The 12,217-nt window shown below is 36.7% G+C and overlaps 1 protein-coding gene across 2 annotated transcripts in view; it reads left to right on the top strand.

The window, feature by feature from the left end:
- PIGK (phosphatidylinositol glycan anchor biosynthesis class K) overlaps nucleotides 1–9,355 on the top strand; it is a 149,724-nt gene extending 140,369 nt beyond the window's left edge. Inside the window, exon 11 of one of the 2 annotated variants that reach the window (XM_003411224.4) lies at nucleotides 7,879–9,355. In XM_003411224.4, the coding sequence (XP_003411272.1) occupies nucleotides 7,879–7,995 (117 nt within the window). In that variant the 3' untranslated portion in view covers nucleotides 7,996–9,355. The other variant, XM_023549468.2, reaches the window with a different exon arrangement.
- The last annotated feature ends 2,862 nt before the right edge of the window (nucleotides 9,356–12,217 follow it).

Raw genomic sequence — 12,217 nt, 5'->3', positions numbered from 1 at the left:
CATGGATTGGGAGTCTGGGCATGACTTAGGTAGTTCCTCTGCTGAGGATCTCACAAGGCTTCGTTTGAGATGTCGACCAAAGCTGCATTCTCATCTGAGGCTCGGGGTCCTCTTCTAAGCTTATTGATTGTTGGCAGAATTCAGTTCCTGTGGTTATGTGACTGAGGCCCTCAATCCTGGAGGCTGCCCACGATTCCCTGTCATGTGGTCATCTCTACAACATGGCAGTTTGATTATTTAAGGCCAAAAGGAAAGCATCTCTACTGCTTCTGATCTCTCTGATGCCTACTGTCTCTAAACCCTCTTTAAAGGGATCACTTGATTAGGTCAGACTCACCCAGAGTAATTCTTTTGATTAACTGAAAGTCAACTGATTAGGGACCTTACTTACATCTGCAGAATCCCTCACCTTTGCCATATAATATAACCTAATCATGGGATGATATCCCATCACGTTCACATGCCAGTCTACACCCAAGGTTACACGAGACATGTAAGCCAAAAAAGAGAGATTCTTGGGTTCTGTTTTAGAATTCTTCCTACCACAGTTTGATTTATAATGTTAATATAATTTGAAGAGTACAGATTATGTCTTACATAGAGTATGTAGTTGGACTGGAAATACTAATAAACTACTACTTGTTAAATAGTTGAAAATGAAAAGCTATTGTCTAAGCTAATTATAGCTGTAACCTTAGTAGATATATTTTGTAATTTTTTTTCTTTACCTTTATTGAAACCTTGGAAATTTTCCCTTTACTTCCCAATAAAGATGGACAATTTTGAAAATTCCCAGTTTCCTCTTTTTACACAATTTTAATAGTTAGATCTATGCACTCTTAACTATTTTGAATTTGTATGGTAATGTTCTCCTAGCAACATGAAGGGGGAGACTGAGTACTGTTCACAGTTGGAAGTGCAGTGTTGCTTAGCTACCTATCTTTTTTAATTTGAAATATTAGGCATTTCAATGATAGGTAGCCCTTAAGCTTTTAAGTGTTTGCTCATGACACATTGTGATGTTTGATGTGTGCTTTTCACCTTGATATTATAGCTGTTATTGTGAAAGTTAAAAAAAAAAAAAAAAGGATTGTATTTAATAGCAGTCCATAGAGTACCTTAACTATATAACATCAGGCATTTTATGAGGTCTAATATGAACACAAATGAAATTATAAGGTATACTTTAATATGAACTTACTTCAAATACAGCTGTACTGCAAAATGTAATAATTATACCAATCTGTCATTTGATTGTGAGTAAAATCGTTGTAGAATGTCTGAAATGTTACCTATAGTTGTTTTAAAAATAACAATGTTGTTATACAGCAGCAAGATCATTAAATACATACCAGAAAAGCACTTTATTATATTATGTTGCTGTCATGCTATTCATATTACATTTTCTTAAAGTGGAATATCAAGTACTAAACAATACAATTGTAAAACAGAAAAAAAAACATTGACATGGAGTCAATTCCGACTCATAGTAACCCTATAGGACAGAGTAGAACTGTTCCATAGGGTTCCCAAGGAGTGGCTGGTGGATTTGAACTACCGACCTTTTTGGTTAGCATCCATAGCATACCATAGCTCTTAACCACTGTGCCACCGGGGCCCCGTATAATTGTAGTGCATCCCCTAATTGGAAAAGGTGAACATATGAAGATTCTTCTGGGTGGAGTCTTTTAATACACTATTTCCCTGTACACTCTCCCTCTCCCCAAACATTATAATTAAAATATATACCCATTGTAGAAAACATATTTTTCGAAGTATAGATAAGTATAGAGAAGAGATTAAAAACCACCCATAATCCTACTTCCTCCAGAGAGTCTCTTTCCAGAAATACTGTAGGGGAGAGGTAGAGGTGAGAAGTACTGCAGCTCCTTTAAATTGAGGGGTTTGGCAAAGAATGTTCATGAGATTTACCTCTGAAGACAGTATAGCAGATATTTTCCCAAGATGGGTACATCAGAGTCCAGAGGTGAATACCATTCAAGTGAGACAGGTGGTTGTAGAAATCCTTATTTTGTGGACTTTACCTCAGGCTTGGTAAGGGGGTTGGATTTCTCATTCTAGGAGAGTCAGGGGATTATCTAGATGGGCCTCCCCCACCTCAGCAAACTTCATGAGTAATGGTGGAGAAGGGGTTGATTAGTTGCCCTCTATGCTGTTCTTATTTTTGCCATTGTTGTAGAAACCTGAAGCTACCTGTATGTAGATAGAAACTTTTTCTATTATTACAGAGAAGGATCAGGGTTTTCCCTTCCACATTAACTGTTACTTTGCTGGAAGTATTCCATAGCTTTTGATGTATAGCAAAGCACTCCAAAACTTGGCTTAAAATATCAGCCACTTATTTAGGTGATAACTCTGTAGGTTGACAGTTTAGGCAGAGCTTAGCTGGGCAGTTCTTCTGTTCTTACCTGGGCTACCTCATGGGTCTGTGGTCAACTTGAGCTACTCTGTTCTGGGATTTGACTGGTTGTTGGCTAGGGCACCTCAGCTGTTCTCTACATGGTGTCTCTTCCTCTAGAAGACTAGTCTAAGCTGTTTCTCATGGTGGTGGCAGAGGTCTGAGAAAGAGTAGAAGAGGGCAAAGCCTCTTGAGGCTAGGCTTGGAACTGGGACACTGTTACCTGTGCTGCATTTTGTTGGCAAAAGAAATCACAAGGCCAGCTGATTCAAGGGTTGGGGATATAGAGTTCAGCTCTTGAGATGAGGGCTGCTACAAAGCCACCTTGCAAAAAATATGGACATGGAAAAATGGAGAATTGGGCCATTTTCCCATCAATCTGTAAAGGTTGAATGAATGACTCAGAGATGCGCTTAGGACACTATCATCCTCGTCAGTGTGAACTTCACTTTTGCTACTACAAACTTATGTCACTCAGCCTCTTTTTATCTCATCCTGTTGTCTTTGTATCTTGTATTGTTTTCTTTTTATGCTATTTTTGAAAAATTTTTGGTTTCTTGGGCATCTTTATTGGAGTTCATGCCAAGTAAAACTTCTCTAAGTTTTATGATTCCTTATTAAATTTTATTCAGAGAGATGTTCTTTGCATTTTGGGATGATATTTCTTTATCATATGTGGAAATGTTTTTACTCATAGACCTCATCTTGGTGGTTTCCTTTTAACTCAGACAGAAGGCAGTGCTTCTCGCTATCCACTTGGGTTTGAATGTCATATCAAATCTGTGTCTGAAGAATAGATTATTTCAGTTGCCAGTGTCGTAAGGCAGTCATCAAATGTGGTTCTGCCGAACTAAGCTAGGATCATCTGCTACCATGTATTCTTGCTTTTCCAGTACTTTAAAAAGGCAAAGTATATGGAAAAATTGTATGTCTTAATACAGACTTACAAATAGGATTTCCCTTGTATTTTCTCTTTTCCTCAGAGCTTTTCATGTGGATATTGAACCTTCTAGGATGCAGTGAACCACTGTCATTGCCCCTCTACCTCCCAACATGTTGCTTACTGGGAATTGTATTTAAAGACATGTATCCTTTTTTTATAAAGAGGTGTGGTGTTGGGGAGGTGAGGATGAGCTACACTACTTTGGCTGCCTCATAAAGCCATCCTACAAATAAACACTGTAGCTCTTAAACAGCAGACAGAAAAATGTAGAGGGTTAAAGTCCCTTTCTTAGCTCACAGAATTACTGTGTTTCATAGAGCAAAGCACATGGTGCATGGGTGTGTACCAATCAGAAATCTGGCCCCCCATTAATACGTTTCTAGACTTGGTTTCCAGGACTTCCAGGTAGTGAAAATATCTGAGGCTTTTCATAAGTGCTTAACTTAATTTTGATAAGTGTGTCTGGTCATTTTTTCCATGTTTTTGTGAGCATTCTCGTGAGAAGATGAAAGAGGCTCCGCTGGGCGATTCTAGTCAGATGCCACGTAAGACTGAGTCCCAAGTGCATTCGTTAATAATTTTCCATTTTTTGTTAATCAAAAATATGTAATCAACGTAAGATAAAAAATCAAAGCAACTGCAAAAAAGCAGTTTTAAAGGGCTAAGATTTAGTGCTTTTGTTAGCCTGTGCAGTTTTTAATATGAATAATTGTACCATGCCGTTATGATTTTGGAATTATAACACGCTTCTTAGCTCCTCATTACTACTTTTGAAGTTTGCTGTTGGGGTACCACAGCTCTAGCACTTTTATTTTCTTTCTAGTCCTCTCCTGGGCGTCAGCAGTCTAGATGTGGGACACTGAAGGGCCAGGAAGCAATGCCTCCAGAATTCTCCAAACCAGCCTTTGGAATAAAAATAGCTTCCAGTACCAATTCTTCAGCCTTTGGTGAAATGATAGTTACTTCCGAGGAAGCTGTTTTCTCTCTTAGTTGTCTTATATCTGGCAACTTTCCGATTGCTAAATTTAAGATCTAATGGCAAAATTACAACCTTGAAGAATCCATCTATTTAGAAAGTAGAGTTTCTACAGCTGTAAAAATAAAATTCAATATTAACTACCTGATCATGATTTTAATAATCTCTGTTGAACCATAGAACTTAAATTACGTTTTTAAAAAACAAAAAGATTTGGTTTAAACACCTGCCGAACCCCTTTAGCACTGAAATTTATTAATTTGATTTTTATAATGTGTTGTAGCCTATATTAATGCCAGATTTTGAAAATATTTATTTACTTCTCTACATTAGTAAGACAAAAGTTTGGCGGTTTGAATCCACTCAGAGGCCCTTAGGAAACAGGCCAGGCGATCTGCTTCTGACAGGTCACAGCCTTGAAACCCTGTGGACTGCAGTTCTACTCTGCACACATGGAGTCACTACGAGCAGAATCAACTTGATGGCAACTAACAACAACAGTCTAAGTGTGTGTATGTTTGTGTATGACTTTTCAAATACCATGTAAATTAGAGACTCCTAGTTTTGGGGGAAGATCAGAATCTTGTCTCTAATTAGGTCAGTGCTTTTAAACTGGGTTCCCAGGGAACATCTCCAGGCCATTGTATAAAGGTGTTCTTCCATTAATTAGGAATAATGGTTATCTTTTTTTAGTTCATAGAAAAATAATTTAATGGTCTTAAGCTTTTTTAATCTTTTGGCATGAATTACCAACTTTTTGAATAGTAGAAAATAAACAGGACAAAAACTGAATAGTAGTCAGTCATTTTTAGTTCACTTGCTTTTTTTTTTCATCGACCCATCCTTGTGATGTTCACATTAAAAAAAAAAAAAACGCCAAATGCACTGCCCTCGAGTCGATTCCAACTCATAGGGACGCTATAGGACAGAGTAGAACTGCCCCATAGAGTTTGCAAGGAGCGTCTAGTGGATTCCAACTGCCGACCTTTTGGTTAGCAGCTGTAGCTCTTTCTTTAATATAGCCCACTGCCATCGAGTCCACTCTGACTCCTAACAACCCCTTAGGGTTTCCAAGGCTGTAAATCTCTATGGAAGGAGACTGCCACATCTTTCTCCCATAGAGCCGCTGGTGATTTCAAACCACAGGCCTTTACAGTTAGCAGTCTGTTGCTTTAACCACTGTGCCACCATGGCTCCTTTAATATGACTGTGCTTAATTATTATAGATTGCCTGCTGAAATTAAGATTTTTCAGTTTTGCACAAAGAGCACTGTGCCTTCCAGAAGCTCTGCCATCTGAAGTGGTTTGAGAACCACTGAAGTTGTTGTGCAAGATATTAGAGACCAAGGACTTTTATATCATCATCATCATCACATGTAATCAGAAGCCATTGTACACATTTTAGTGGGAAGTAACATGAGGAAAATTAGTTTTAATGTTTTTTTTTCTGTTTGGGGGTTTTCTGGAAGGAGTGGTAGAACATGAGAGTTGGCAGGGGAGTGATGGTGAGAGGCAACCACTGTAAACAATATTGTCATTTAAGTTCATATTAAACATTTTATTAAAAGTTCCTAATACTCTAGGATTATAATCCAAATTAAAATATTCAGATGGAGTTCTCTTCTTTTAGTTGTACAAGTGAATTTGGAATTGATGAAAGCTGTACAAATTAAAATAATTCGGTTAACACAAATCAGATTTTTTTTCAAATATTATTCCCTCAAACCTGATAAATGCATATGTATATGAAACATTTTGTATTAGCACCTTATTATATTGCCCTATTAATTTTTTATGAAATGTAAGGATATTTTATATTTATATATGTAGTGCTTTGTAATTTCACAGAGCGTTCAACCATATATTTACAAGTTTACAGAATACTTCTCCATAAATTAAATTGCTTAAATTTAAAACATACTTGAAAATTATGGAGGCTCTCAATTTGCATTACTTGACTAACTTGATTAATTCTCATGTATTTATGTTTTAGATCATTGTGTTACCTTTTTATATTGCCCTGCCTATCCCTGTATAATGGAATGCCTTTTTCTTTATTTTATACTACATATAGTACACAAAATGAAAGTTGTCTAGTTTCACACCATCACTTTTCTGGGTAGGAATGAGTAGCTTTAGACTGAATTTTCAAAAAGCACATCATTCTAGTAATCTTACACTCATTCATTCCTATAAGGCGTGTGTTACTATGCCTATTTTAAGAAATGACTTGTGCAGGTAAGATAGGTCTATGAAGCCTGTATTGAAGCCAAGGCTTGAATTCAAATCCTTTGACTATAAATCTCATGCTCTTTGAACCATACCACACCATTCCCCAATTTGTTTTTTGATTATTTAATTTTCAAAATCGTAAATGTATGTTTAAAGCAAACAACACCTAAGAGGAAGAGTACTCGGTGCCCTGGCTCTATAAGAGAAAACCAGACTGTAAGATGTGGATACCTCTAAGAGATTTATGAACTTTTTTTTGGACCTAGTTTACATGGTGATTAAAACACATCAGATGACAATTTCCCTTCACTCTATTCTTTTCTAAAATTTGATTCTCTAATCATCATAACTGTCCTTGCAATCATAGCCACTAATTCACTAAGTAGAGATCATAAAGAGATCATAGTCATAAACCTCCAATCTCAGGGCCATAATGTAGCTGCTGAAATGTGGGGGAAGACTGGTATACCTTTTCTTACTGAGCAAAGAAACATGAAGACACCTAGCTGAGTGTTGTGGGGTAGGAATGGAGAAAGAAATACTAAATGGATTCAGACAGACTTTGCCCCTAGGAAGTTTGCAGGAAGATAAGTGATAAAGATAGTTATAATACTAGATAAGAGTAACAGTAGAGGGAGTTATGGATCAAGTACTATGAAAATTCAAAGAAGAAAATACATCATCTGGGTTGATCTGGAGGATTGAGCATTTGAGTTGGGTGAGTTTTGAATAGGCAGAAAGGGATGTGGAGTATTCTGTCTCAAGGGAGCAACATGACCAAAGGCACTGTGCACAAAACAATTATTTGTTGAATTTATGAATGAATGGAGTCAGTTGGCATTTGTTTTTTCACTGTTTGCTCGGTATAACATGTGAGTGTCTTGTATGTGCCAGGCCCTGTGACAGGTAGGTGCTGGGAATAAACAATGAACAAAATAGGAGAAAAGGCCCTCCTGGAACTATAGCTAACAAGAGAGACAGATAAAACCAATAAATTAATGAATATGTAATTTTAAGGTGGGAAAGACTGTTAAGCTACTGAATAACTTGAGTGAGGACAGATGGTTGAATAGGGTGGTCACGGAAGTTCTCCTTGAGGAAACAAAATGTAAACAGACCCACCTTCGTAAAGCCACTTGGGATTGTTTACTCTGTTTAAAGTCTTCACCATTGTTGCTAGGCCAATATATTAATTATTTCCTCTTAAAGCACCATCAGTGAAATTTCCACATTTCCTCAGTATTTGCTTTATTCATTGTTGGATTATTTACCTGTTGTTGTATTTAACGTGTCATTCTTGTTTTGCAGAAACCGAAGCCGAAAGACTGGCATCCACCTGGGGGTTTTATTCTGGGATTGTGGGCACTCATTATCATGGTGTTCTTCAAAACATATGGAATCAAGCATATGAAGTTCATTTTCTAGACTCAGTGATTTATGAAGAAGACTGAACAAAAGACTGCAGCCTTTGATAAAAATCTGTCATTATGTGTTATTTTTTACGTATATTGCCCATGTGTGAATTGGCAAAAAGTATAAGGAAACTGTAAATTTGGATGTACTATTGATTTTGTAACTTAAAGAAAAATCAAATTGTAATTTGATTGCTTAATAGCACTAAAAATGTATTTCAATTTTCTGTTTTTTTGTGTGTGGAAGGAATAAGGATATTAGGATATATTGGTTGATTCTTTTTAAAAATAATTCTCCCTTTTTTTCTCCCTTTATTAGAAAAGAAAAAGATGTGAAGACATTAAACTCTCACATTTAGAGGTAACTTCTGTTAATATTTTCATGTATGTCCTCTCAATCCTTTTTCTATGTACTTTTTTTTTTTTTTTCTTTTTCCAAAATAGAGATCACTCAGAATATGCCACTTTGGAACTTCCCTTTTCGTTTTACAATATGTAAACCTTTTCCCTCACCTTGGATACTCTTCAAGAACATGTTAACAGCTCCATAGTATCCACCATATGAATGTACAGTAATTCATTGTATACCCTTCCACTGTTAGACCACTTGTTCCCAATATTTTCCTTTGGCTTTTTCTTGAATGTGTACTATTTTACTGTCAGTCATCATAGAATTCTGCAGCTTTAATTATAATATAAAAAATTGGCTTCAAAGGTGTGATACTGACAGTCTCTAGGACCGTTTTTGCTGTCAGTTTATCTGGAGAATTTAAGACATTTTGGAATTTGCAATATTGACTGCTCAACAGAAACAAACCCCATTATTTTACATTTCTAAGCATGATTCTCTGGAATTGGTCTCCTCTTCAGTTTCTACCTTGAAAAAGACAACCAAAAGGGATTTTATTTTATTCTACTTAAGGTAAACCTTGCTGGCTGGCTGGATCTATACTTCATCTGACAGCAACCCTATAGTATGGATGACCTGTATGGAAAACTTACCTTTATGGCCCTGCCCTCATGTTTGATGAATCACATTAGGTACTAAGCCTTCTTTCTGGCCTTTGACAAAAGGCAAGAGCTTACATCCCCATCTCTGATTTCTTTTCCTTTTTTGCCTCTCAGCCGTCTTTGCATTTTTCTGAGAGCTGGAAATAGTATTGAGATTGTGCTTTATGACCAACCCCAGATATCGTTCTTTCTTTTCAAAACTTGTCATGCGAGGGGGCAAAAGCCTGAAAGTTCAGTGTTGATGTCTTGTGTTTTATCCAGGAGCTTACATGTTGTCTTTATTCATTGCAAAGATGTTTTATAATTATTAGTAACATTGAACCGACATCTCTTCTTCCATAATAAAATCTCCTAAATTATTATTTCTTAGGATTTGGTTTTCTTCTGGCACTTAGTGTATTGCCCTTTAATTGCATACAAAATGGTCATACTTTCCCAGGTAGAAGATTAACTCTGCTGTCTCCTAAGTTAAAACAAATGATATCGAGGCTTTTGCTAGCTCCGAATCTTTATTTTAATTGCTGTCTTTATTGATGTACTGTGTAAATGAAGAAGGACATTTTTCGGTTATATGGGGAAAATCACTTTGTGCCTAGAAAAGGGGGAAAGAAAAACCGTTATATTTGAATAGCCTGATCATTGCACGGCTAAGAGACAAAAAGGTTTAATGTTTCGTCCTCCAAACACACAAGATTATGAACATGATGGTGGGATGGAGATACTTACAGTGGTAAAGGAATTATGATTGTTCTTGAGCCAAAGTAATTTACTTTGAATATAATGGAACATATCTCAATAGTAAAGACTGCTGGAAAGTAAAGGATTCCTCATCAGAGGTTGTAGAAGGTGCCCTCCTTAGTTAAAACCAGACTGGGAAAAGTAATACTGGATGTATTATACAGGATTAATTTCCCCCAGGCAGAGTTTCAAAGGGCAGTTATTTCTCTCTGTTTCATTACTGAATTTTCAGTACATACTTAAAGCAAAAAGCTTAAAATAAGTTAAATGTTTAGCTTAGAACCGTAATCTTTTTACATGATGTATATTCTGCCTTCAGTAGTCAGTAAATCCTCTACAGGTGGTTTAAGTGGGTATATTTAGGAAATATTCTAAGTACAATTAAATAGTCCAGCCTTTAAATGATAACATAAAAGCACATTTTAATTCCACTTGAGACATAAAGAGCTGAACAATGGGAAGGGGTTTTTGCCTTTTCACAGTGTTGTTGAAAGATGAGATAATATTATGACTAAACACTTTGGAAATTGTAAATACTTGGTGGCATTATTGTTCTTATTTCTGCTTAGGAAGATAACGTGCTAGAAGTTAACAGTGACAGTGTCCCTCTTTCTGTTGTACTTATTTACCTTTCTAAGCTATTCAGTGTGATTCTTCTTCTGTTTGGTATTCTTTTTTTCCGTCCCCACTGTGTCCTTCAGAGAGAAAAGAAATATAGATAAATGAATCCCAGCAGACACATCCTGACATTTGGGGGAAGGACAGGGTATAATGATGCCATCCGGCAAAGGCAGCCTGCCTGAGAAAAAGAAACCAAATGATGTGATTTTAAAATTACAAAAGACATTCATTTGCAGTTTATGAAAGGGAAATGTAGCTTGGATGCAAAGCTGAATAAACTGGACCAAGAAAAATTAGATTTAAATACATAAAATAATGTATGCATTTATGGTTTCAATCTTTATGTATCCTGAGCTAGTTGAAAGCGATGATTCCCACAGCAAGCATAACTCAGCTTGTTTCTGCTAACTGAGTATTTTCTACTATGGTATATGTTGGTAACATTTTTTTCCATTATGTATATTGTATAGTGGAGTCACAGTTACAGTGGGAATCATAATTTGAAATTTTGATTGTGTGTTTCTAGAATCTTTACAACAAATGTTGTATTAACAGAAGATTTATTCCGTTGATTGTACCAAAATTAAAGCCATCTGTAAAAGATACTGTTTAACTTGTGAAAGAAATATTTTATAAATATACCATAGGGTATGGCTATAAAATAATGAGATCAGTGGCCATTTTTACTTTACGGAATTAGTCTCTTTACTTCATTGTCACATCTCATACCTGTGGGCATTTTCAACAAAGAAAAGATTCTCCAATATTGCTGTTCCTTTGCTGGCTGCTCTACATGTACCTGTCTGAAAAGTTAACTGTGTGCTGCTTAAAGATGAAAGCTTTTCAATTAATAGTCAATACACCTTGGTGGTAACCAATCTTTTTTTTTTTTCTTTAAATGCTAAAGATTTATTGGTTTGGAAATGTGGTTTGAAATATTTGATTTAATTAACTGTGTAGACCTGCGAGTAACAGAATTGTAGATGGAGGTGTAACCAAGAAACTGGTTATTAAAAATGCACTTACTTTAAACATGAGAAGGTGGTTGTGATCATTCTTATTTCACCTGGGTTGCTTGCAACCTGCGAGACTTTAAGATTTGTCCGAGGCATACCCAGTCACAGGGTCTGCCAGATGGGAGTCATGTGATTGACCCATGTTCAGTTTTCCCTCTTCTGACCATGGAAATGCCAGCTCTGACTGTGCTAGAGTCTCAGGATCAGCGGGCATGACCAGTGACGTTATCTTGAGTGTCATTAAATAAAGTCACAGATGTGAAGCACATCACACAATGCATGGCACGTAGGTAAATTTCAACATTTTGTTCCTTGTTGGGCAGGACCAATCTCTTGTTTTTAACATCTACTCAGACCCCGAGGCTGGCTGGTCACCCTTTAAGGAACATTAGCCTTGGTACTCTTACACTGATCTTTGCAGCAGACATCATTTTAGGGTAAAGTTTCTTTTTGCTTTCACACTATTCAACAATTTCAATGTACAGACTCTCTTCCCTGTCTTTTCATCTTTTTTTCCTATTTAGGTAGGTTTACGCTTTTTTTTAACCTTCCCCACCCTTAGTTTTCAAGTGTCTTCTCTCCATGATCTACCACTTTGTGGGAAACACACCCTTCAGCATGTTTTAACCGGCAGTCTGTCTCCACCCCCAGGCCCCGGATCATCTGGATAATAATCCAGCGGGCATTTCTCCTTTATCCTTCCAAGACAGTGGCTACTTTCCCTTCTCCCCCAACCTCATGTTAGTCAGAACAGTTTTAGTTTGAAATGATAAAAACCAAACTAAAATTTAGCTCTAGAGGGGAATTGACTGGATGGATATTAAACCCATGGCCATCGAGTCGATTCCG

The sequence above is a fragment of the Loxodonta africana genome, chromosome 3 (genome assembly GCF_030014295.1).
Source record: "Loxodonta africana isolate mLoxAfr1 chromosome 3, mLoxAfr1.hap2, whole genome shotgun sequence".
Lineage (NCBI taxonomy): Eukaryota > Metazoa > Chordata > Mammalia > Proboscidea > Elephantidae > Loxodonta > Loxodonta africana.
This window is presented reverse-complemented; position numbering and strand designations above follow the sequence as displayed.